Source organism: Cibotium barometz, chromosome 53 (genome assembly GCF_041138505.1).
Source record: "Cibotium barometz isolate CiBa-2024 chromosome 53, ASM4113850v1, whole genome shotgun sequence".
NCBI classification, from domain to species: domain Eukaryota; kingdom Viridiplantae; phylum Streptophyta; class Polypodiopsida; order Cyatheales; family Cibotiaceae; genus Cibotium; species Cibotium barometz.
Window position 1 is genome coordinate 4,171,639 of NC_141098.1, and position 26,909 is coordinate 4,198,547.

Genomic DNA, 26,909 nt, shown 5'->3' on the forward strand with positions numbered 1-26,909 from the left:
TGCATACAAGGAGGGCACACGATCATGAGGGCATTGTAGCCGAGCATTTCATACATGCTAGAGATATGATTGCAGACTTGCTAGCTCTCATGTTTAATAGAGCCATGTGTGAGGGGTTTCCTGCGACTTGGAGTACTTCCACGATTGTGCTGGTACTCAAGTCTGGAGATCCGAGCCTCCCGACTAACTACCGCACCATTATGATTGGTCACTCACTGGCCAAGCTATATGCCTCCATTGTTGAGTAGGAGTTGAGCAGATAGGCAGAGAGACAAGGGGTCCGAGCTCAGGGACAAGCCGGTTTCAGGAGGAGATTGTCTACTTTGGATCATATCTTTACCCTCAGGGCTACCATTGAGGAGGGCAGAGCACATGGGAGGAGGATCTACTGTGGCTTTGTGGATTTCCGCAAGGCCTTTGACACAGTGCCCAAAGCTAGACTGATGCGCAAAGGCTACAAGACTTGGGGGTTCCATGTGAGCTCGTTTGGGGTATTATGGCACTTTATGAGACAGTAGTTGGGCAGGTGCAGACTTCAGAGGGTCTCTCCCAACCAGTACACTCCACTATAGGGGTGAAACAGGGCTGCCCGCTCTCTCCGACTCTATTTGGACTATACATTGATGAGATCTCTGATTATATTGGGACACGAGGGGACAGAGGAGCCCAGTTGGCTAGCTTTTGGATACCTCTGCTATTATATACTGATGATATTGTGCTTATAGCAGACTCACCAGAGGGTATGCAGAGGCACTTGGATACTGCTTATGCACAAGACAGTGGGCTCTCAGTTAACCTTGGTAAGACTAAGGTTATGGTGTTTAACACTACAGCTCAGTGGGTCTGGAAATCAGCGCCTATTTTCACATATGGGCAGGAGACAGTGGAGTATGTTGACTCATACACATATCTTGGAGTGGTGTTCATTGGGCCCACATTTTCCATGAGGGGGTCAGCAGAGGCCAGATTGACTAGAGGATATGCAGCACTAGGAGGTCTAGAGAGGATGTGCTCACAGGTACAGTTTCAGGAGCCACGCACTAAGCTGTGGCTTTTTGACGCGCTGGTCACATCGGCTATGCTATATGGAGTACAGATCTGGGGGCCTAACCTAGATCGTCACCAAGTCGATCAGGACGCACATACGATGGATGGAGATCGATGGAGAGACCACTTGTGTCCATGATCTCCAGGATGATTCGGGCTAAGGCCTCGGTACCCCATGAGATTATCAGAGCAGAGATGGGAGCACCACCGATCGTAGTCGAGGCTCTTGCCAGATTAGTGTCCTTCCTTCATAGCACCTGGGAGCTTCCCCGACACCGGTATGCACGACTTGCTTTAGAGTCCTCTCATCAGCTAGCCATGGAGGGAGACACTTCATGTTGGTATGCGCAGATAGCATCCATGTTTGCACTCCATGGGTTCAGTTTAGACAGACTTCCACCCTTCCACCTTTAGTTTCATCTCCACTTGTTAACATGCAATCTACTATGGGGTGTAACCTTACGATTTCTGCTCCAAGGTAATAGCCCTCCCAAAGGATCAACTACATCATAGGCTAAACACAAGGTTAGTAGAAATCAAATAGAAGGGTGCATGCAAGCTCACCACCCACCGCATCCGCAAACCTCCCCCAAGCTAGGGGCTAAGGGTCGCTCCCACAGATCCATGCCAATTATCTCTAGATTCCCATTATCCATACTACCAAGACCCACCTACTAAGGCCTTCAACAAGATTATCTGAGATCCGCCATGTCAATGGTAAATGTATGACTACTCTTGGTCCAGGCACACACCAACCATCAACAATAATGATAATAACCCATACGTCACTTATATAGTGACTTATACTATTACTATAATTAACCATCCACTCATAAATAGCCAATATACATGGATTTATCAATAGATCCTTAGCCACCTGTATTAGCCTCCTTCCTCTAATCCCAAAGCTCCCCCTAACCCTACCAAATTACGCCTCTAATCCCAAGGATTAGCATCAAATACATAACATACATCCATAGCTTTCTCCAAAAGAATGCATGCATGGCTCCAATAACATGGTAATTTTTCCAAATGGGGTCTCTTAGTAGGACCCACTGGAAGCACTTAATTGCATCCATTGATCACTCTTGACTATAGTCACCGAAAGGGATCCAAAAAGACCTCTTGTTGTCAATCCATCTCTTAAACCACTCAGAGCTTTGACCAAGTCAACTAGAGTCAATGAGGTCATTGGTCAACATGGGAAGCAAATGCTAGAAGTGCCATAGATGCAAGGATCAGCTACAAATTTTAGCAAAGCTTTAGCAATGAAATTAGGCACAACATGCCCAAGATGGATCCATAGAGTGTAAAACAATAATACTAAGGTCAACTATGCTGATTAGGGATGGACTAAAGGTCTACATCGGCTAGAGACGAGTTTCCAACGCTCAAAGATCGAAACCCAACTTGATCGTATGCCATTTTCAGCTTGGAGCTTCATATAAACAGGTAAATGTACTAATAGAGGCTCATGATGGCACTAGGGTATGCCCAAGGATGTGCCAAGGCCTTATTTGCTAAATTAAGAGCTTAGAGAATAAGGAGTTAGAGCTTAGACTAGAGAATAAATGAGTTTTGGGCACTAGACAAGTTTTATATAAGTCAAAATCTCTACAGTCAATACACTTTAACATGCTCGTTTTAACTTTGGAAGCTCTTTTCCTCTTGTAAGTGCTTCTCACTACTTTCTATGTGTAGCTGTCTAACCTCTATGTCGGAGGGACAAAGTGTGAAAGTGGCAAAACCTGAAGACAACAGTGCCGAGCAACTCCTTGCCTAACCATAATGGCCAAGCTCCTGTCAGTCCCCTCGAATCGCAGCTGAGGCCGACTGTGTCAACCAAATGATAGAACCAAAAGAAATGATAGCATCCCTCTTAATCCTACCAAAGAGGTATGCAATCGCAGACCAAACCCTCTGTGCTTCCCTACATTCCCATAAACAATGGTAAACTGACTCTAAAACTCCTCCACATTTAGGGCATGCTAGGCAAGCACCAGTAACAGACCTCCACTGATTGGTGGCTAGACCACCATGAAGAGAAACCCAGATAAAGTAGGAAATCAGTGGCTTCCTATAAGAATGCCACAATCTCCGCCAAAATACCCTTTGAATGTCAGTTGACATGCCGTAAGATTCCCAATGGGGTCTAAGAGTAGGGACACTCTGAATGTGTCCCAAGATAAGATGTTTGGCATTCCGCACCGTATAACTGAAAAAATGGCATTCTTTTCAAAGGGTTACAAGCATCCTTCCACTCCCACTCACGAGGGTCCCAATGCAAATGTCTGATAGAGCAGCCACCATACAACCATAGGCTAACACTCTCTGTGATCATCCCTTGGGGGGGGAGTCAACAAAGACGTGCTTCCCTAACCTGCCAACAACTCTGACTGGACGAATCTCGGGGCCCTCAATAAGGTCCTGCACGTCACATCTCTCCAACTGCCATCCATCCTGTACAGAAAAAAAGACCGGTACATCAACCTCCCTAGGCAAGGGGAGACCCATAACCTGAAGAGGAACACCTGTCCCAAAAAAAACCCCAAACCAAGAATGATGACGGCCTTCCAAGAAAGATCCAGTAATCCAGTGGTTGGGAATGGCTGCATCAATCTGTGCAATCCTCCAGCTAGAGCCTCTCAAATGCTACGTGAAATCCAATCTCTACACCTCGGTGAGGCTCTGAAGCCTCTTCCAAACCAGCACTGTGGGGCACAGGGTCTCCCAGCAACCCCAAAGAATATGCATAGCTGCCCCAAGAGGCCTACCATGCACATCTAAGATCAAATCATTCCACAGAATGGGCTGCCGGTTAACTTCCTCCGCTGAACGCGGGGGGATGTGTACCAAAAAACTCCTCAAGCAGTCCCAGGCCCGTAGGAGGGACCTAACGAGGGGGGATGAAGGGGAACGGTGAACTGCATCCGAAAAAATAAAGCGTGAGCTAAGAGTCCAATCACCTCCGCAAACAGGAAAACACTTCATGATCTGCTGCATGAGAAAGTCCTTCCACGGCTCAGTGCCTGGAAGAAAGCCCCTAACAACAAGCTTACAAAGCAAAGCCTTACATTGCACCTCAGGGTCAATGATATTCAATCCCCCTTCCTGCTTAGGCCTGATAATGGTTTCCCAAGCAACTCTGGCCCTGGTGCATGCATTTCCATCAACCTGACCAAAGAAAGTTCCGAATAAGGCGACGAAGATGGCCAATGCAGCCCTTATGAAAAATCCAGCACGAAGCGATAAACCAAGCCGTGGCTAGCAAAACTTGGTTAACCACCGAAGCTCTAGAGGCCAAGTCAAGCTTCCTCCTACTCCAGTGATGAAGTTTGCTTTTAATGCTTAAGAGCACTGGAGCAAACTGTTGTGCAGGGGAGATGTCAACTCCCACCTGACAACCAAGGTATCTGGCAAGGCATCCTCTCTCAATCCAAGTAAAACCAACATTTGTACCCCAATCTGCAAGAGGAGAATCACTGATCCAAAAACCAATTGACTTATGCCAATTGATAGTAGCTCTTGCTGCCAAACAAAAGGCCTCCAAGGCTGTCCGGAAAGCACACAAACAAGCATGTGAAGCCTCAAGGAACAACGCCGTATCATCTGCTAACTCAGAGTCCAAAAACTCTTCCTCCGTACATAAAGGCAGCCTGAGACCCACAACACCACGGGCAGCCCGAAGAAACCTGCTTATAGCCTCAGCTACAATGAGGAACAATAAAGGGGAAAGGGGACAGCCCTGCCTCACTGAACGGGAAATCTGAAAACGCTCACCACGCCCCCCACAAGCTAAAACAGTGCTATGGAGAGTGGTATACCATCTACTCGGAGCTGATGTTGCTCTCATGTTTCTATGTTCTTAGTATTCCATGATGAGTTTCCATGGACAGTTTTGTATCATCCCAGTGAGATAGCTATGTTTATGTTTTCTTTCTATTTTATTTTCCATTCCATGATGAGATATGCCATGGACATTATTGTATCACTTTGGTCTCATAGGCCCATTGGGTCTTTAGTAGACGTGTACCTAGGGGTTACCTTCTCTGCAGCAGCCACACACTTCACCGGGGGTTCAGCAGCCAAAGCTAGATTGACACCGGGATGTGCAGCATTGGCTATGCTAGAGGGACAGTGCCACCAGGCGCATTTTCAAGAGCCCCGGATGAAGGGGTGGCTATCTGACACATTAGTCACACCTGTCAGAATACGCAACGGAGATGATGACCAAATCTGGGAACACACGAGCAAAAACGCAGGCAGAAAAACAGTACAAGAGAGAGAGAGATGTAGGCGTGTAACTCTGCTCTGATATACACAAGAAGATCCCGAATATGATACAAATAAGGTATGGGGGCTGGGGTCCTATATATACATCCCTGGGAGGGCAGTCGGCCAGCAGATAAAGTGCCCACGACTGCTGAATAGGTCCCACGACTGCATAAATGCAGTCAGCCAACAGATGAATGCCCACGACTGAGGAAATCCAGTCGGCCAGCAACCCAGTAGCCCACGACTGATGAACATACAATCGGCCAGCACTGGAGTGCTCCTGGCATCCTCTGGCAACCCTCCCAAGCCTCAGAAAAATGGGAAAAAATAGGGGAAAAATACGGGGAGTGAGGAAAAATGATAAAACACCTCATAAGGGCGGGCACACCCACAACAAAGGCCCTGGTGTATAAAACTAGACAAGAGATGACTTCTAACACCCCCTCTCAGCTCCTGGCTGTGTAACCAACCACTGGGAGCTGGGGTGCTGCCTGAGCAAGTCTTGAGAGAGCGACTTCGTGAAGAGGTCCACCGTATTGTCCTCCGTCGAATAGAACTCTAGCAAGATGTCATCAGCAACGATCTGTTCATGAACAAAGTGCCTCTCGATGACCATGGGTTCCTCCAGTGGAAGCCCAAACCTGCAATGTAACCTCCTGCTGCTCCGTAAAACTGCTCCTGGGGAATAAGTAGATCTCCTCGTGTCCGGATCTCCTCCCCAAACCGAGTCACTCCAACCGTGGAGTCAGACTCCATCCAACAATCCCCCTCCTGTGTACAAGAGTCCATGATCCTTCACATGCCGCAGAAACCACAGGAAACGCAATCCTGCCTCACAAAGAGACATCTGCAACCATGAGCTCAACCGCCTCATCAGGAAGCTCCCATCCAATCTGGTGTCCATCAACCAGATCAATGAACCATACAGCTTCTGAGTCACAGAGACATCACACTGCTCACAAGGATCAACACATGTTACGGTGCACAAACAAGTCCTGGAAACCTCCTGAAGACGCCTACATCTCTCTCTCTCTCGTACTGTTTTTCTGCCTGCGTTTTTGCTCGTGTTCCCAGATCTGGTCATCATCTCCGCTGCGTATTCTGACATGGTATCAGAGCCTAGGCTCTAGATAGGTCTTGGGATTTGTGTGAGCAAGAGGGGGACTGTTTTGTGGCTGATTGGTGGACTGTTTTGGGCTGATTGGGAAGAGGAGAAGCAAGAGGAAGGCGGGCTGATTTGCTGGACAGCCACTTTCAGGTTTTAGTTCTTCTTTGTTCCCACGCACCCACCCTTTTCAGAGTACATCCCGGCTATGGCAGATCTATTTGAGATGGCCGAGAGACATGTGAAGATCCCGACACTCCCCACGTTCCTGGTGGACCGTCAGTTGGACGGGAGCAACTACGGCATATGGAAGGTGATGATGGAATCTGTTCTGGAGTCCTACGGGAAGAAGACTAGTACTCCTTTGCCTCCATATGTGAAACTCAGTGCTATGGACAGCCCACAATCAGATAGTGGCAGGGCTGATATGGCCAAGATTCCGTATGCTTCAGCTTGTGGCAGTCTCATGTATGCCATGGTTGCTACTAGGCCGGACATTGCATTTGCAGTGGGAGTGGTTTCTAGACACATGGCCAACCCTGGCAAGAAGCATTGGGAAGCAGTGAAAGGTGTCATGAGATACCTGAAGGGCACACAGGATATGTGCATATGTTTTGGCAAACAGGATGCATTAGTGCATGGTTACACGGATTCGGATTATGCCGGTCATCCAGATAACCGGAAGTCTACTACCGGTTATGTGTTCACATTCACAGGAGGTGCTGTGTCATGGATATCCAGGATGCAGAAGTGCACAGCCTTATCTACTACAGAGGCCGAGTATATGCAGCCACAGAGGCTTGCAAGGAGGCATTATGGCTATCTCGGTTAGTGGTTGATTTGGGTTATACAGGGGATATTCCATTGTTGCATTGTGACAGTCAGAGTGCCATCCAGTTGGCAAAGAACCCTGTCTTTCATGCAAAGACGAAGCATGTGGATGTGGAGTATCACTTCATCAGAGAGGTGATAGAGAACAAGCAAATTCAGCTTGTTAAGATTCATACGGATGACAACCCGGCTGATCTGTTGACAAAGAGTTTGCCTCCGGAGCGGTTTGCTCATTGCAAACACTTGAAGGGCATTGGATGAGGCCAGTTTCAGCCTTGATATGGCCTTGTATATTATCATGTACATGCTGTTTTTTCTTTTCCTTTACTTAGGGCACTTTGCCTTTAAGTGGGAGGTTGTTGGGGTAAAGGCATTATGCCCACCCTTATAGTGTGTACAAGCCCATAAGTTATAGTACATAGTACACTTAGTACTTTTAATGTACTAAGTGCACTATGTGTACTAGTGCAATATACATGTGTGATAGGGGAGTCACACACTCATTCCCATGAGTTGACTTATCCCCACAACTCTCTCTCTCTCTCCCTTGTTCTCTCTGTGTATGTCTCCCACATGAATAAACCCTAATTCTCTTCTCCCATTCAGGTCACACATTGGTTCTCACAGCATGGCCTAGACATGGATCATCTACCACCATTCCAGTATGACAGGGAAGCACCAATATCCGTCTCTCTCATAGTGAGAGCAACAGAGTATTGAGACAGGACCTATGGCAGCTCTATACACGAGAGACATGGATATCGCCTACACAGCCTCTTCCACCGAAGATGTACTACTACAGAGATCACTTCATGAGTATCACTGATGATGGATTTATAGAGAGGCCTAGATACATGGAAGGCTTTTTACCACAGGGCTCCCGAGTAGCTATTGGTCAGCTTAGAGTCTCATCGCATCGATTAGAGATCGAGACTGGCAAAGCAGCACGGATCCCCCGAGAGGAGAGGGTATGCAGATTGTGCAGAGAGGAGGTGGAGAGTGAGGAGCATTATGTATGCAGATGCAGAGCATATACAGCCATCAGAGAGAGATATCCCATTTTATTCAGAGAGCCACATTCCCTACGCCAGCTCTTTCAGGCAGCAGACCAACGCATACTGGAGATTCATTCTAGACATACAGCGTCACAGAGAGACATCATTACAGGCTCAGACAGCTCCAGAGGGGGGACGACAGACACAGATTACTACATTTGTTCATAGATCCACCCCACTCCCAGCCCCTACACAGCAGGGAATTACTCTCCAAAGAGCAGAGACACTCAGAGCCCGCAGGAGACAGAGGACACCTAGCTTTCGGACACCACGCCTATACCACAGAGAGAGATGACAGAGATCAGAGCTTAGTTTCACAGAGAGGGTGCGGAGCGACTGGCTTGCTTCAGAGCAGACCCAGGCATGTTCTTCAGGGAGCTGTGGACACCCCCTTCATTGATGCATACCATTTTATACACCCAATATGGTACAAGATGGAGCTAGCTAGGTTGCATATCATGATTGTATACTCCATGCATATAGCTTCGCATTCTCTTAGTAGTAGAGCTCCATTCCCTCCCCCACTCATTATACTTATTGCACACCCAGATTCAGCTTTTTAGTTCAGTACTTTTTCATTTTGTTGGGATGACAGAGGATACCCCATACAGGTACACCGATTTTTCTCATAGGCCGAGCTCGGTCTTTTGGAAGACGTTAATAAAATATCTCTCTCTCTTACACGGGCAGAGATTACCAGACTTATGAGGCAGGACTTGATTCAGCTGGACACTAGGAGGACATGGATACAGCCGACACAGGAGCTTGGTACAAAGATGGCTTTCTATAGAGATCATCTTCTCCAGCTCACGCAGGATGGGTTTGTGATTAGACCCAGCTACATGGATACTCATCTTTCTCATGGGGTACGGTGTGCTATTGGTCAGATGCGCACATCCTCACACCAGCTAGAGATTGAGACAAGCAGATTCAGAGGAGTACCAGCTGAGGCTAGGATTTGTCAGCTGTGCCAGATGGAGCCAGAGACAGAGTTACATTACATATGTCACTGTCCAGTATATTATGAGATACGAGGCCGTTTTCACTGCCTGTTTAGAGAGGGTTTCGGACCACTTTCTAGAGTCATGAGATACCAGGATCAGAGATGCCTTGGATTATACTTGCTGGAGCTTCGTAGACATAGAGAGGGTCTCTTGAGAGGGAGGGGATCAGAGAGGGAGAGACACCTACAAAGGCAGATTACAGACTTCTTTCGACCAGAGATTGAGCAGTCCGGCCAGCAGGCATTGCAGCTAGCCCCAGAGTATAGCCGCACTAGAGGTACACTGATTGATCGGGCTATAGAGCTGGGGCAGTCCAGGCGCCCCAAGATGAGAGGCCCATCTTGACACCGGCGGAGACTACAACAGAGGATCAGGACCATACTAGCATGGCATGGGAGACGTCCAGTCAGAGTACTCACCATGGAGGACATTGAGGATATCCGCCATCGACCGATGAGAGACATCTTTGGGTGATGTGTATGATGCTTACCTTTGTTGCTGGAGTTTTCCTCCTAGATATTATCCATTAGGAGCTCCTAGTACCGTACTTTTCCTCATAGTTATTTTAGTTTCAGTTAGTTGTTTTTAGCTTTTCTTACACAGACATTGTATCAGATCCACCAATTGTTGTAACCTTTTTGGTCTCATAGGTCATTTTGGCCTTTTGAAGACGTAAATATATCATTTCATTTCTCTCTCTCTCTCTCTCTCTCTCTCTCTCTCTCTCTCTCTCTCTCTCTCTCTCTCTCTCTCTCTCTCTCTCTCTCTCTCTACCTATCTATCTATATTTTGCTCCTAGTACATCAGTGTATGCAGCACCTAGCGGGCAGTATCCCTTTTCTATTTTGGATGATGACATTTGGGAGTTTTCCAAGGATGGTGACATCATTCTCCTGGGGGACTTCAATGCTAGGACCGCCCATAACCAGACAGTATTTTATGATACCTCAGAGGAGATGTTGAGGGAGCTTGATGTTAGGGATATGGGCCTATCTAGACTCTCACAGGATGAGGAACATACAGTGTATGGGCGGTAGTTGATAGACATGGGGACTGCACATGGATTGGCTATCCTAAATGGCCTACAGAGATTCCCAACATCGGGCGGTTTCACTAGCTTTCCACATCGGCATGGTGCTAGTACAGTGGACTATGTTATGGCTCAGCCCAGTCTCTTTTCAGGATTTTATGGTAGGCACTAGGCCGGTTGGAATAGCAGTGGATCATGCTATCTTGTCCTTCACTCTCACATTTCAGTTCAGCACCGCTCCATTGGGACATGTCTCCACACACACTCGTTATACCTTTACGAGGGAGACTGACACCGTGTACACGGATGAGATATACAGACGCTTATGTGCCAAGGAGCCGGGACGGCCATTAGATGAGCTCACTCACATATTGATAAAGACGCTTCATGCTGCAGCACCAGAGGCATATCCCCATAGTCAGCCTACACGGAGACGATCTGGGAACATGTCTCAGAACAACTGGTATGATGAGGAGTGCAGACAGATGAGGATCAGAATACAGATGGAGGTGCTCATGGGTGTTACCACTCACAGACAGTCACGGATTACCTTCCGGCACCTAGTGCAATGGAAGAAGAGGACTTATCTTGCTCAGTTAGAGAGGGATTTGTATCAGTTATTTATGAGTCAGGACTCAAGCGAGGCATGGAGACTATTCCATGAGCATTTACCATCACCAGCCATTACCTCCACAGAGATTTGGGGTGAGTATGCAGCATCCCTGTACACAGCACCAGGACAGCCGCCCCTGCCAGATCCATCGGAGCCATGCCCAAAGACATGTGCTTTCTTTACTGCAGAGATGGTAAGGAAAGCTATTGACAGGATGAGGACTGGGAGAGCATATGATCATGATGGTTTGGTAGCAGAACACTTTATTCATGCCAGAGATATGCTTGCAGAGCTTATTGCTATGATGTTTAACCGAGCCATGTGTGAAGGTTTTCCTGAGACTTGGAATATGTCCACGATTGTGCCTATCTTCAAGTCAGGGGATCCCATGCTTCCTAGAAATTATCGTACCATCATGATTGGTCACACATTGGCTAGATTATATGCATCTATTCTTGAGCAGGAGTTGAGTAGATGGGCAGAGAGAGAGGGCATACGTGCATCAGGGGCAGGCAGGGTTCAAGAGAGGTTTCTCCACTCTTGACCATATCTTGACACTCAGAGCTATTATTGAGGAGGGCAGATTATATGGCAGAGGATTTATTGTTGCTTTGTGGACTTTCGCAAAGCTTTTGACACAGTACCGAGAGCCAGACTGATGCGCAGACTACACGAGATGGGAGTGCCCACAGAGCTGATTTGGGGAACCATGGCTTTATACAGGACAGTTGTGGGGCAGGTACGTACTACTCAAGGTATATCTGAGATGGTTCACTCCACTATTGGGGTGAAATAGGGCTGCCCCCTTTCTCCCACCTTATTTGGGATGTATGTGGATGAGGTTTCAGACTATGTAGAGCGGGAGGGTGACAAAGGAGCACAGCTAGCAGGGACATGGATTCTGCTGTTATTGTATGCTGATGATATTGGGCTGATCTCAGATTCTCCAGAGGGGATGCAGCGTCATTTGGATGCATTGCACACGTACAGTGGATTGTTTGTTAACCTTGGTAAAACCAAGGTGATGGTGTTTTAACACCACAGCACAGTGGGTTAGGAGGTCAGTACCCACCTTTACATATGGTCAGGAGACAATGGAGTATACAGATGCATATACTTACCTTGGTGTGGTTTTTAGTGGCCCGCTATTTTCCTTGAGGAGAGCAACGGAGACTAGATTGACTAGAGCTTATACAGCATTGGGGAGACTAGAGAGGATGTGTTCGCAGGTTCAGTTTCAGGAACCTCGAAAAAAGCTCTGGCTCTTTGACACTTTGGTCACTTCAGCCATGCTGTATGAAGTGGAGATATGGGAACCCTCAGTGGATCACCACAGCCAAGCTCGTAGCACTGATGGATGGAGATGTATGGAGAGGCCCTTGGTTTGTATGATTTCCCGGATGATTAGGGCCAAGGCCTCCGTACCACATGATATTATCCGTGCGGAGATGGCTGCCCCCCCATTCGTAGTAGAGGCACTCACTTGATCAGTCTCCTTTAAACATAGCACTTGGGCTCTCCCTAGAGACAGATATGCTCGCTTAGCCCTGGAGTCTTCACGACAGTTGGCATCACAGGGAGACGGATCATGTTGGTATGCAAAGATGACAGCTTGCCAACTGATGGCTTTAGTATGGACAAGCTACCTCCATTTCAGTACTCCCTGGATGCACCCTCCCTCTCTCTCACACGGGCAGAGATTACCAGACTTATCAGGCAGGACTTGACTCAGCTAGACACTAGGAGGACATGGATACAGCCGACACACGAGCTTGGTACGAAGATGGCTTTCTATAGAGATCATCTTCTCCAGCTCACGGAGGATGGGTTTGTGATTAGACCCAGCTACATGGATACTCATCTTTCTCATGGGGTACGGTGTGCTGTTGGTCAGATGCGCACATCCTCACACCAGCTAGAGATTGAGACTGGCAGATTCAGAGGAGTACCAGTTGAGGCCAGGATTTGTCAGTTGTGCCAGATGGAGCCAGAGATAGAGTTACATTACATATGTCACTGTCCAGTATATAATGAGATACGAGGCCATTTTCACTACCTGTTCAAAGAGGGTTTCAGACCACTTTCTAGAGTCATGAGATACCAGGATCAGAGATGCCTCGGATTATACTTGCTGGAGCTGCGTAGACATAGAGAGGGTCTCTTGAGAGGGAGGGGATCAGAGAGGGAGAGACACCTACAGAGGCAGATTATAGACTTCTTTCGACCAGAGATTGAGCAGCCAGGCCAGCAGGGATTGCAACTAGCCCCAGAGTATAGCCACACCAGAGGTACACTGATTGATCGGGCTATAGAGCAGGGGCGGTCCAAGCGCCCCAAGATGAGAGGCCCATCTCGACACCGGCGGAGACAACAGCAGAGGATCAGGACCATAGTAGCACGGCATGGGAGACATCCAGTCAGAGTACTCACCATGGAGGACATTGAGGATATCCGCCATGACCGATGAGAGACATCTTTGGATAGTGATGTGTATGATGCTTACCTTTGTTGTTGGAGTTTTCCTCCCAGATGTTATCCATTAGGAGCTCCTAGTACCTTACTTTTCCTCATAGTTGTTTCAGTTTCAGTTAGTTGTTTAGTTGTTTTTAGCTTTTACACAGACATTGGATCAGATCCACCAATTGTTGTAACCTTTTTGGTCTCATAGGTCATTTTGGCCTTCTGAAGACGTTAATATATCATCTCATCTCATCTCATCTCTCTCTCTCTCTCTCTCTCTCTCTCTCTCTCTCTCTCTCTCTCTCTCTCTCTCTCTCTCTCTCTCTCTCTCTCTCTCTCTCTCTCTCTCTCTCATTTTGGCCTTTTTGTTGGGATGACAGAGGATACCCCATACAGGTACTCCGATTTGTCTCATAGGCCGAGTTCGGTCTTTTGGAAGACGTTAATAAAATCTCTCTCTCTCTCTCTCTCTCTCTCTCTCTCTCTCTCTCTCTCTCTCTCATTGATGTATACCATTTTATACCCCCAGAATGGTACAGGATGGAGCTAGCTAGGTTGCATATCATGATTGTATACTCCATGCATGTAGCTTTGCATTCTCCTAGTAGTAGAGCTCCATCCCCTCCACCACTCATTGTACTTATTTCACACCCAGATTCAGCTTTTTAGTTCAGTACTTTTTCATTTTGTTGGGATGACAGAGGATACCCCATACAGGTACACCGATTTGTCTCATAGGCCGAGTTCGGTCTTTTGGAAGACGTTAATAAAATCTCTCTCTCTCTCTCTCAGATGTTATCCATTAGGAGCTCCTAGTACCGTACTTTTCCTCATAGTTGTTTCAGTTTCAGTTAGTTGTTTAGTTGTTTTTAGCTTTGCTTACACAGACATTGTATCAGATCCACCAATTGTTGTAACCTTTTTGGTCTCATAGGTCATTTTGGCCTTTTGAAGACGTTAATATATCATTTCATCTCTCTCTCTCTCTCTCTCTCTCTCTCTCTCTCTCTCTCTCTCTCTCTCTCTCTCTCTCGACTTCCAGGACCAGCGTTGCCTAGGACTCTTCCTGCTTGAGCTCCACAGACACAGGACACCTTCTTGAGATAGCTTCAGCCCCAACCACCCCGCCCCTCTCTCGCCAGCCAACCATCACCAATTTCTTATGAACCCAAGAGATGGAGGACACCGATATAGTGGATCTTGTGGACCCTCCTCGAGCTTATCCGGACCTGCCTCTCCCGAGGACTTACCTCCAACTAGGCCTCCGCACTCCAGTGTGCCGGACGCCCTTGCCCCCCCGACCGTCAACGACGATCACCTCATCAGCTCCACATCCAAGATATGCTCCATCGCCATCAAGCTACCTTTCCACGTGACATAGCTGAGGGAGACCTCTCAGCCATACTCATTAGCCCCATGCTTCATATTTTGGAGAATGGTATACCATCTACTCGGAGCTGATGCTGCTCTCATGTTTCTATGTTCTTAGTATTCCATGATGAGTTTCCATGGACAGTTTTGTATCACCCCAATGAGATAGCTATGTTGATGTTTTCTTTCTATTTTATTTTCCATTCCATGATGAGATATGCCATGGACGTTATTGCATCACTTTGGTCTCATAGGCCCATTGGGTCTTTAGTAGACGCTTAATGTCTCTTGGGAGCGGGCATCACAGGATACAACAACCCACATAGACTATGGAGATTATCTCTTATTAGCCCTTGGCGGGGCTCATAGGCTAGCCATTTATAATGGCCTAGCCAGATGGCCTGGATCCAACTCCTTCACCACCTACCCCTCTCTCTGATCCCACTTATTCAGGAGTTTAGCATCTCACCTCGCCCCATCAGTGTTGTAGCCGACCATGCATACCTGGCCTTCTCCCTCACATGCCAATACACCACCCAACCACTTGCTTTGCCCCATCATAGCCACCCGAGATATCACTTCACCAAAGGGACCTCTTGCATCTATTACGATCATGTCTACCGTATCCTCTCCGACCTCGACCCCAAATCCCACTTGATGAGCTTACCACACAGCTCACAACCACCCTCCATACGTCCATTGCAACCGCCTTCCCGCACTCCAGAGCCACCACTACATCACCAAGAGGGACTGTCCCACAGAATAGCTAGTACGACAACGAGGAATGTCATGATACTCGAGCCCGTCTGCATCGGGAGGTGGCGCTAGGATATGCCCCCGAGCAACCACCTCTCCCCCATCCACCCGAACCTTGTCCCTCACACTCTTCCTTCTTTCACCTAAGCATGGTGAGAGATGCTATTGACAAGATGCAGAATAATCACGCAGTTCTACTCTGTGCGGGTGAGATCCAAACGTGGACAATCCAAGCTGTACTGAAGGGTGGGAGTGCCTCTATCCGCAAGCCATGTAGGTCAAACCATGATCTCATCTAAGCATACCAGCAATGAGTATCTCCATCCTCTGCCAACTATATGGATGCATCAATGTCAATCGAGAGTACCTCTGCTTAGGGAGCTCCCATAGCCGCTGTAAGAAAGTAATTGCCTGGAATAGGGCCTCGGTCACTACTGGTGCAGCACCCAAATCAGCCCGAACAATCTCATGTGGTATCGATGATTTGCTCCGAATCATGCGAGACACTCATTGCCAAGGGTCTGCCATCTCATTGCTACCACCTGCAGTTACTAACCATCCTGCTTGCGAGGTGGCCAATCCCTGCCAAGGGGAGAGGGAGGGCGGGAGGACTCGGACAGAGACAGAGGAGACCGACCGAAGGGGAGGGGAGGGGAGGCTGGGATGGTTCCGCGTGGAGTCTCATGTGTAAGGGCCACTCTGAAGCGGGTGCTCTGGGCACCCTTCATTGATGGTAGGGAGATTCAGCCCAGGCCACCATGGAGACATCATTCGACAGGATTCTTATCACATGGCGAAGCTTGTGACTCTCTTTGGGGAGGCGGGGACAGTAGACCATCTCGCAGGTAAGCCAAACACGGAGGCCAGCTGGTCTCAGAATCAGATGTGCACATGTGCACTGCATACCACAATAGGATCTGCTGCAAGACTTGATCCGCAAATATGGCGGAATCGAACTTAATCCAAAGTGAGCTGCTGCTTTCCAATAGACTTGGAATTTGGGTATGATACAGAATCTGTCTCATGATCTTATCCGCCAAATTCAAATTATCGTATTACATAAACTTAGAAATTATGTCTTGATTGCCTTTGCAATGTTAGTCCATACTACACGCCTTTTCTGTGACCCAACCCTCTCAGCTGCTCTATATGTTGCTCAACCAGGCCCTCCTGTACCAAGTGTACCATGTTGTTTCTTTGACTACGTGTTTCCCCTTGACAGATTTCAAGATGACTTACAAAACCCAAAGGCACAGTTAGAAAAGCTTCCACCCTCACACAAAAGCAGTCTCGAAGCTACTCGACTGCTAAGCACACCCACATATGCACATGTCCCGAGATTTAAGCATAAGTTATGTATAGAGCTTACCCGCTGCAGCAATTGTAGCTAATCGAACAGATGGAATTTTATCTGGGCACATGTAATGTGCACCCCCTGATTTCAAAAGTCTTTCCGAATTGGTCTCTAGCATCAATCCTTGACTGACAGAGACATGCCTAAGACACGCAAGGTCCGTTTGTGTCATTACACCCGCATTGATATGTGGCAGTAAACCGGTTTCTTCAAGCACAATTTTTGCTACTTCAGCTACATAAGATATTGTTGTTGGATGCCCCAAAACTGCAAGCTGCAAAAGTGCAAAGTCAACATTTGTAAAAGCAGATGGATTAAAGCAAACTGAATCATACAAAGAACCACCAAGCCCCATCTTCACATAGAACGAGCATGACAAGGCACGTAAGACTTCAGCACCTTAAGAAGTTAAAGCTTCAGAGTTCAGCTTTCAATGATATCAATAGGAGTATTTTAACAAGCTGAAAACGATGTGGGGAAAAGCAACTTGCTTGATTAAAAAATATCCCTCTTGTGGCTCAAAAAGATAGAGCACTCACTTTAAAAGCACCCTCCCTATCTCTAAAAGCACTCTAGCTAGTGAATTCTCTCTTCTGTTTTTTACGGATCTGCACCCTTTTCTTCAGCTTCACCAAGAAACTCTCTGAGAATGTCTTCAGCCCTTTTCAATTCAGGACTATAGAAGCTGGACATCATTGACATGGGGTTACAAAGATCATCAAAGAACCGTGAGGAGGTCACGATGTATGGGAGACATTTCTTACAGCTCGGAGCTGCAAATGGTCTTGTTATCTATAACGGGATGTCCCGATGGCCCTCCTACGACGCCCTCACCTCCTTCCGAGGTACCAGAACCATGGACTACTTGATGGGATATGTGGCTCTGGTTCTCCATCCCACCACCCCCCTTTGAAGCTGGCCATGCGTACCTGTAGCATGCGCCGAGCTAGGACCTTCTTGAATCTTCTCTCTTCCAACTTCCAAGTTCCAAGCTCTAGGGCCTAGGCTCTCACCTCTCCCTCAAGCCTCTTGAGTCTTCCAACTTCCAAGCCTCTAGGCTTTCTCTCTCTCTCTCTCTCTCTCTCTCTCATTCCTCAAGGCTCAAGAGTCAAGCCATCTTCAACCATGGCATCCTCCTCACGTGCCGAGGCTTCTCGTAGAAGGACAACGGGATGGACATGGTGGGAGGAGGTAAACTACACCACATCCGTTCATGGAGGCGGTTCTCGGCCATGGGTATGCAAGCTTTGCCCGTACCGGCGAACGGGTGGCGCCGACAAAGTGCGAGCCCACCTCTTGCATGAGAGTGGGCATGAGGTGAGGTTTTGCACGAATGTCACGCCCGAGAAGAGACGGGAACTTCTTGACAAGCTTAGCGTCTACGAAGCGGTCGAAGCGACAAGAAGGACACCACGAGTGGCCGTGGATCCCGCGACGATGGGGAGAGGAACTCAAGCCTCTACCATGGAGTCATGTGGTGGATCGGGATCATGCACACCATCACCTTCACCATCAAGTCGAAATGTTACTCCATCCACGACACCGGCACCCTCCATCTCCACGGCCTCTCAATCATTACATGGCCCACGACGACAATCTACACTTGGGGAGAATTGGAACCCCAAGTTGAAGGAGGAGGTGGATATGGCGGTGGCCCGCTTCTTCTTCCACGACCACATTGCCTTTCAAGCGGCTAGGTAAGTGCAATCGATCATTGCCAATTCATCATTCATGTTTTCATCATCCTAGTCCCCTTCTCATTAGTAAATTACTTTCTTGAATAGGTCGGAATACTTCAAGGTAATGGTTAAGAAGATTGGGGAGTATGGCTCAACCTATACGCCCCCCTCATCCGAGAGCTTGCGCACTACATTGCTCGACAAGGAGAAGCGCATTGTAGAGCAAGCGACCCGACAACACAAAGCGGCAATGGGAGAGGAACGGAGTCTCCCTCATTGTGGATGGATGGAGTGACACCCGCAAGAGGAGTATTCACGGCATGGTTGCATATTCCCGCGGAGAGATGTACTTCATCTCATCTCATGATGCATCCGGCACTGGGAAGAGCGCGGATGTACTTGCGGCGGAGTGGGCTACCACCATGGAGATCGTTGGCCCCGAGCATGTAGTGGGCTTTGTTGCGGATGGGGAGCCTTCCAATAGGGCGGCGGGAGCTATTCTCCAAAGTATGTATGGACATGTCACGGTGTCCTTTTGTATGGCTCATTGCCTAAACAACCTCCTCAAGGACATCGGGGCATTACCATGGATCAGCCCGCTCATTGAGGAGGCCAACACCATGGTCTCCTTTGTCCTCAACCACCAAAGACTTCGGCATGAGTTCAACAAGAGGTCCTGTCTCTCTCTCCTCAAATATTCCGACACCCAGTTTGCCTACAACTTTCTCATGTTGGGCCGGTTGAAGGATTGTAGTGGTGCTTTGAGGGGGCTTTTCCTTAGCGACGAGTTTGTCGCCATGCAAGAGTCCCATACAAACACTGGCCAAGAGTGTAGGCTACGGGCAGATGACGCCTCTTGGTGGGAGCGTGTGAAGACCACAGATGCTATGGTGAGGCCCATAGTCCACCTGTTGAGGATTGTAGACGCTATGCAGCCATGCATAGGCAAGGTCTACGAGGCCATGGATCGCATGATAGAGAAGTTGAAAGACTTCGTGCCTGACGAAGACAAATACGAGGAGATCCATGCCTTGTGTCTAGGAAGGTGGAATTCCTACTACTCTCCATTGCATGCAGCACCTTATGTGGTGGACCCAGAATTCCAAGGCAACAAGCAGGAGGGCGACCGGGAGGTGAGCGCTGAATGGAGGATCATCTTGGATCGTCTTGTGCCTGATGCATCGGTTAGGCGCAAGATCAGGGACCAGCTTTCGATGTACAAGTCATTTCATGGCTCCTATGGCTGTCATGATGCACAAATTGACCGCTCCAAAGTTGGTGCTGCTCTATGGTGGGAGGACTTTGGTTCAGATGGACCGGAGCTGCAGCAGCTTGCCATCCGCATACTTAGCCAAGCCGTCAACTCCTCTTGCTTGGAGCAACTTTGGAGTACCTACAGCCACATTGCCTCTAGGAAGAGGAACCGACTCGGGGTAGAGCGTACCAATGACCTTGTCTTCGTCAGCGCGAACTTGCGAATGCTTTGCAAGAGCGTGACCAAGAAGGCAGATTCCTTCACCGAGTGGGAGATGAGTCAACAAGAAGAGCAACGGGAGGATGAGGTGCAGGAGCAGCATGCCAGTGAGGATGAGACTGAGGATGAGCTTGATGCTTCTTTGGCAGCCGCACAAGCTACCCATGACCATGAGGCGAGCACTTCACGTGGATGATCATTCATGGATCATGATTCATGGGCCTAGCTCTAGCCTCTAGCCTCTAGTCTTCAGCACTTTTTTGTCATTGACTCATTTGAGTCCGTCCTTGTATTTTGCCTCCTTAAGGCTTAGTCCTGACTCCTGAGTCCTGACTCGAGTCATGACTCATTTTGTATCTACTTAATTATTAATATGACTCAAAATCTTACCATTTTAGTGTAAATTTGTGCTCATTTTGATGTACTTCAAAAGTAGAATAAGTGCAGAGTAGAAAAATTTTTAAAAAAAGTATTTTTTGAGTGCCGTTCCCTCCCCCGTCCCCGTTCCCTACTTATGGCCGTCCCCGTCCCGTCCCCGTCCCCCGTCCCGTCCCCGTCCCCGCCACAGGCCCTCATGATGGCACACATGATACGCAGCAAACCGTCAGTACCTCATGACATTATCCGAGCACAGTTTGCTCTGCCTCCTATGATGGTAGAGGCCATATTCCAGACAATATGCCTGCTAGACAGATTCAGAGAGATGCCACAGGACAGATTGTCATACAGAGTTTTTGAGGCATCTAGACAGCTGGCTGAGGCAGGAGACAGAGGATCATGGTATGCACAGGTCACACATTGGTTCTCACAGCATGGCCTAGACATGGATCATCTACCACCATTCCAGTATGACAGAGATGCACCACATATCCGTCTCTCTCATAGTGAGAGGAACAGAGTATTGAGACAGGACCTATGGCAGCTCTATACACGAGAGACATGGATATCGCCTACACAACCTCTTCCACCAAAGATGCTATACTATAGAGATCACTTCATGAGTATCACTGATGATGGATATATAGAGAGGCCTAGATACATGGAGGGCTTTTTACCACACGGCTCCCGAGTGGCTATTGGTCAACTTAGAGTTTCATCACATCGATTGGAGATCCAGACTGGTAGAGCAACACGGATCCCCCGAGAGGAGAGGGTATGCAGATTGTGCAGAGAGGAGGTGGAGAGTGAGGAGCATTATGTATGCAGATGCAGAGCATATACAGCCATCAGAGAGAGATATCCCATTTTATTCAGAGAGCCACATTCCCTACACCAGATCTTTGAGGCAGCAGACCAGCGCATACTGGGGAGATTCATTCTAGACATACAGCGTCACAGAGAGACATCATTACAGGCTCAGACAGCTCCACAAAAATATCAGCCAGTTATCAAATGTAGCATTGAGTCCTCTTTCAAGATTAATTGGCCGAAACTCAATGTTTACCGCACAAAAATGATGTAAACGACAGACACAGATTACTACATTTTTTCAGAGTCCTCTTTCAAGATTAATTGGCCGAAACTCAATGTTTACCACGCAAAAATGATGTTAACGACAGACACAGATTACTACATTTTTTCAGAGATCCATCCCACTCCCAGCCCCTACACGGCAGGGAATTACTTTCCAGAGAGCAGAGACATTTAGAGCCCGCAGGAGACAGAGGACACCTGGCTTTCAGACACCACGCCTATACCAGAGAGAGATGACAGAGATCAGAGCTCAGTTTCATAGAGAGGGTGCGCAGCGACTCGCTTCAGATGTTATGACCCATGTTATTTGAATAATAATCATGGTCATTTAAATTTGTATATATTTTTTTATGATGCCTATTTCTCATCATGAACACGTTAGGATTGATTGATGTGATGTCAATTGATTGTTACTACTGACGTGGTTTATGTTTATGAGTTTAGGTGATGAGGTGTGCAAGGGTACCGATTTAGGTGTTGCACAGTGCGAGGGTACTGATTTAGGTGTCGCACGGATGGTGGATTGAGTCATGGCGTGTGGACCGATCTCACAATATTTTGTGGCTGTATTATGGCATTGGAAATTATTTTGACATCAGTGTGATGTGTGTGTGTGCATGCGTCAAATTATTATAAAGTGTGTGCACGAGCATTAGTTGATTTATTTTGTAATGTGCATATGTGCACAAGTTAGATTATTGTATTAGAAGAATAGTGCAAACCTTAGAAGGTTTGAGGATAAAGGTTAATTGAGGACAAAGGCTAAAAATTGAGGACAAAGGCTAATTAAATGGCAAAGTCCAAATATGGATGTATACTTTATTTTTGGCTTAAAGCCTGCTTTTTGGAATATATAAAAATACCCACGCGAGAAGAAGCCACTCACGTTGGGGGGGGAAGATTGCACCCAGTCTTGTGTTGCCTTGTGATGATGGTGATGTATTTCTTTCTCTTATCTTATATTTTGTTTTGTGCTTTAATTTTTAATTTAGTTCAAATAGTTGTTTGATATTTGATTTAATTTATGAGTCTTTTGATTATTCTCTTCAAGAAAATTAAAGGTCCGGTTGCAGTGGTATCAGAGCTTTGGTGAAATTTAATTTTCTTGAAGGAGGTGAAAAAGAGGTGAAAGAGACAAAAACAGAGGTGATTTTGGTAATTTTTTTTGAAAATTTAATTGAAGTAGAACACGTTTAGGGATTTTTCTTTATGGATGAAATAAAGGTTGTTTTTAACCATTGGCTAATAAATCTCCATCAACCTATTGCCCAAAGGATAAAGAAAAGGTGGTAAACCATTCTCAGAAACCATGAAACCTCTCTCAAAATTGAAAAGCGGTTTTGCTAAATTCTTGACCTCTTTGTGATCTGTCTGTATGGATGGGTTTCAAAATTGATAGTCAATCCAGCTTAGCTTTCAGATTGCTAAACCGTTGAGGGAGGAAGCAATCTATAATAGAGGGCTGAGAATTATTCATGAGTCTCTTCAAAAATTAATTTGTTTTTTTTATTTAATTTTTCCTCCTCTCCCCTGTGCTGCGCTGGGCGCAAGCAAGCTTAAGCCCATATATATATATATATATAATTCCCTATCTCTCTCTCCCTCTTTCGTATCCGGCACCGACAGCGGCAGCGCGCTTCGCGCTTCTATCTCCATCCGGCTGTGCGCAGCGTAGAAAATTTTTTTTTTCTTTTAATTTTAATTTTTATTTTTTTCCTCTCCATCCCGTCTGCGGCGGGCGAACGCTGCAAATTCAGGGGGAGTAATTTTAGGCTTTGAGTTTAGTGAGGCTTTTTTTTTTTTTTAAAGCGATTTTCTAATTGCGCTTTGTGAAGCTTAATCTGTTTTTTATTTTTTATTTTTATTTTGACCTGACGGCTAGCGCTCTGAATTCAGCTTGGGGGGAGAAATTTTCAGACGCCCATTATCTATTGGCGCTTATGGATGCTTAAAGCTTTGATTATTAGAAAGCTTAAATTAACTAAAAGCTTCATGATGCTTAAAATGTTTATTTTTATTTTTATATTTTGATGCTGTTGTGGGCGCCCTTTTTCTCCAGCGCTCGGCTTTGGGCATTGGCAAGCTTTAAAAGTAAAGTTTTCATATGCTTTTTAATAAGCTTAATAAGTTTAATATTAAAAGTTTTATGAGATAAAGCTTAGTATAAAGTTTTGATTTTTTTAAAAGAGACCCTATTTATAAATATATCATCTCTTCTCTAAATTTGGGTTAGTTGAGCTCATAGTTTCAGGCTGAAAAATGCTTGAAAAAAAAAAGCTTTTATTATAAAGCTTTGTTAAGTTTTTTTAAATAAGCTTTGTGTAATATGATCTTTATGTAAGCTTTTTCACGAGTCGACCATGAGGATGAACTAACAATGATGATTTAATAAAGTTACTTTAATTTTGCACAAGTGATTGAAGCTTTAATTATTCAAGCTTATTTTAAATTGTACATGGATTATTTCTTGAAAAATTATGCATATTGTATATTGAGCTAACTTGGCAGGATTCTCATCTAGTTCGACATTCCATATGAGATAAGAAACCCTATCTTTTCTCTTGTTTTAAATTTTTCTTATTCTTTTAATTGTTAAGAAATGGGTGAATATCCGCACCATCATACTATCCAGGAACAGCTTGACACCGAAGAGGTTAACGCACTCGACACACTAACCAAAGGTGGAGGTATGTGTTAAAAATTATTTATACAATTTCTTGTTTGCTTTTGTATTTGTCATCTGAATATTCTTTTCTTCTAGACCTAGTTAGAAAACTGTAGCTCTTGAAAAGAATTTTAGATACCGTGACCTAACTAGAAAGATCGAGACAAGATCCAGTTGCTCAAGTTATCTTCAAGATCTAGTTGCCCAAATTCAAGTAAAAATGATTTGCTAGACATTTCATAGAAGATTAAGACCAATTTGAAGATTCAAGAACCAATCAAGTTTCTCCAGTCTTTAATTCAAGTTATCAATTGCTTAACCATCGAATTTAGTGATGATCAGAAAAGTAAAGAAATAGCTCTCAAGTGACTAGAAACCAAGTTTAAGTTGTATATCAATCACAATTACGAAGTTTATACCAATTCAAGTAAAGTTTTATCTAAATTTTCAAGTGTTCTAGTTTAAGATTTATCTGAGTACAAGATTCTTTCAAGTAAAGTTTTGTCTAAATTTTCAAGTATTCTAGTTTAAGATCTATCCAAGTACAAGATTCTTTCTAGACCAAGAATTGCTCTAAGTCAAAGATATATTCAACAACAAGATTTAAACCCCTTAAGAACAAGATTTATTCAAGAATTGCAATTATGATTAATTAAAGACTAATCTCTCAATTTTCATCAATTCAAGTATTTTTAATCTAAGCCAAGATTCATTACTAGTATATCAAGTTCTTGCTCTAGGGTGAAAGATGTCTATTTTTATTCAAGTTTTGATTTCAAGTTTAAGATTAAGCTTAAGATCAAGATCCATTGTTTACAAGTAAAGATTCACAAATTCAAGAATTATATACCTATTCAAAGATTATAATTTTTGAATTTAGACAAGTACAAGATTAAGATCAAAGACAAATCTCAAGAATTTATCAAGATTAAGATTAAAAACAAATTCCGAGAATTTAGTTAGACAAGTACAAGATTAAGATCAAGAACAAATCCCCAGAATTCATCAAGTTATTGACAGTAAAGTAAGTGATTATTTTTCAATCTTAAGTTGATAAGAATTTCCATTTCAACCTAATTCATTTTTAGAATATTAAAGACTTGTAGTTTAATTTTGAGGATAGAGAAAAGTTATGTCGGAATGAAAGTTTCAGAGGGAATTAGCTACTCTGTCTCAAACTTCTATTCTTAAGATAGTGTCGTGTGGAATTAATCTATGGTATGGGACATTAGATTGGTTTTACATACCTACCTCAGACGTATCTATGTCTTCTATCTTTCACCAACAAGTGTTTGTATGTGGAAGGTACCTAAGTGGTATGGGACACTTAGATCCCTTTTACATGCGTTCATTTGTTTGGTTTTATTTTCAGAAATCGTTTGATGTGATGATTTTGTCCTCCACTTGTACCATGAAGCCATCCACTCATTGATTGTACAACTGAGGACAGTTGATTCCCAACAGGGAGGACTGTTATGACCCATGTTATTTGAATAATAATCATGGTCATTTAAATTTGTATATATTTTTTTATGATACCTATTTCTCATCATGAACACGTTAGGATTGATTGATGTGATGTCAATTGATTGTTACTACTGACGTGGTTTATGTTTATGAGTTTAGGTGATGAGGTGTGCAAGGGTACCGATTTAGGTGTTGCACAGTGCGAGGGTACCGATTTAGGTGTCGCACGGATGGTGGATTGAGTCATGGCGTGTGGACCGATCTCACAATATTTTGTGGCTGTATTATGGCATTGGAAATTATTTTGACATCAATGTGATGTGTGTGTGTGCATGCATCAAATTATTATAAAGTGTGTGCACGAGCATTAGTTGATTTATTTTGTAATGTGCATATGTGCATAAGTTAGATTATTGTATTAGAAGAATAGTGCAAACCTTAGAAGGTTTGAGGATAAAGGTTAATTGAGGACAAAGGCTAAAAATTGAGGACAAAGGCTAATTAAATGGCAAAGTCCAAATATGGATGTATACTTTATTTTTGGCTTAAAGCCTGCTTTTTGGAATATATAAAAATACCCACGCGAGAAGAAGCCACTCACGTTGGGGGGGGAAGATTGCACCCAGTCTTGTGTTGCCTTGTGATGATGGTGATGTATTTCTTTCTCTTATCTTATATTTTGTTTTGTGCTTTAATTTTTAATTTAGTTCAAATAGTTGTTTGATATTTGATTTAATTTATGAGTCTTTTGATTATTCTCTTCAAGAAAATTAAAGGTCCGGTTGCATCATAGCAGACCCAGGCATGTTCTTCAGGGAGCTGTGGACACCCCCTTCATTGATGTATACCATTTTATACCCCCAGTATGGTACAGGATGGAGCTAGCTAGGTTGCATATCATGATTGTATACTCCATGCATATAGCTTTGCATTCTCCTAGTAGTAGAGCTCCATCCCCTCCCCCACTCATTGTACTTATTGCACACCCAGATTCAGCTTTTTAGTTCAGTACTTTTTCATTTTGTTGGGATGACAGAGGATACCCCACACAGGTACACTGATTTGTCTCATAGGCCGAGTTCGGTCTTTTGGAAGACGTTATGATTGCCAGCACCATTAGGGCTGCCCTCTCTCCCCAACACTCTTTGGCTTATACATCGACGAGGTAGCAGACTACATCATACACGGAGGAGGCTCTGGGATTGACATCTCAGGTACGATTGTACACATTCTATTATATGCTGATGATA

General features: G+C 45.4%; 2 protein-coding genes across 2 annotated transcripts in view; one reads left to right on the forward strand and one right to left on the reverse strand.

Moving 5' to 3' along the window:
• Window positions 1-26,909, reverse strand: part of LOC147608200 (uncharacterized) — a 138,396-nt gene that overhangs the window by 105,392 nt on the left and 6,095 nt on the right. The window contains 1 exon segment of the mRNA XM_086789112.1: window positions 16,917-17,175. Coding sequence (XP_086645238.1) covers window positions 16,917-17,175 — 259 coding nt within the window.
• LOC147608202 (uncharacterized) lies at window positions 8,993-9,770 on the forward strand. The gene has a single exon (XM_086789146.1). The coding sequence runs from the start codon at window positions 9,018-9,020 to the stop codon at window positions 9,660-9,662; it is 645 nt and encodes a 214-aa protein (XP_086645272.1). The 5' UTR covers window positions 8,993-9,017; the 3' UTR covers window positions 9,663-9,770.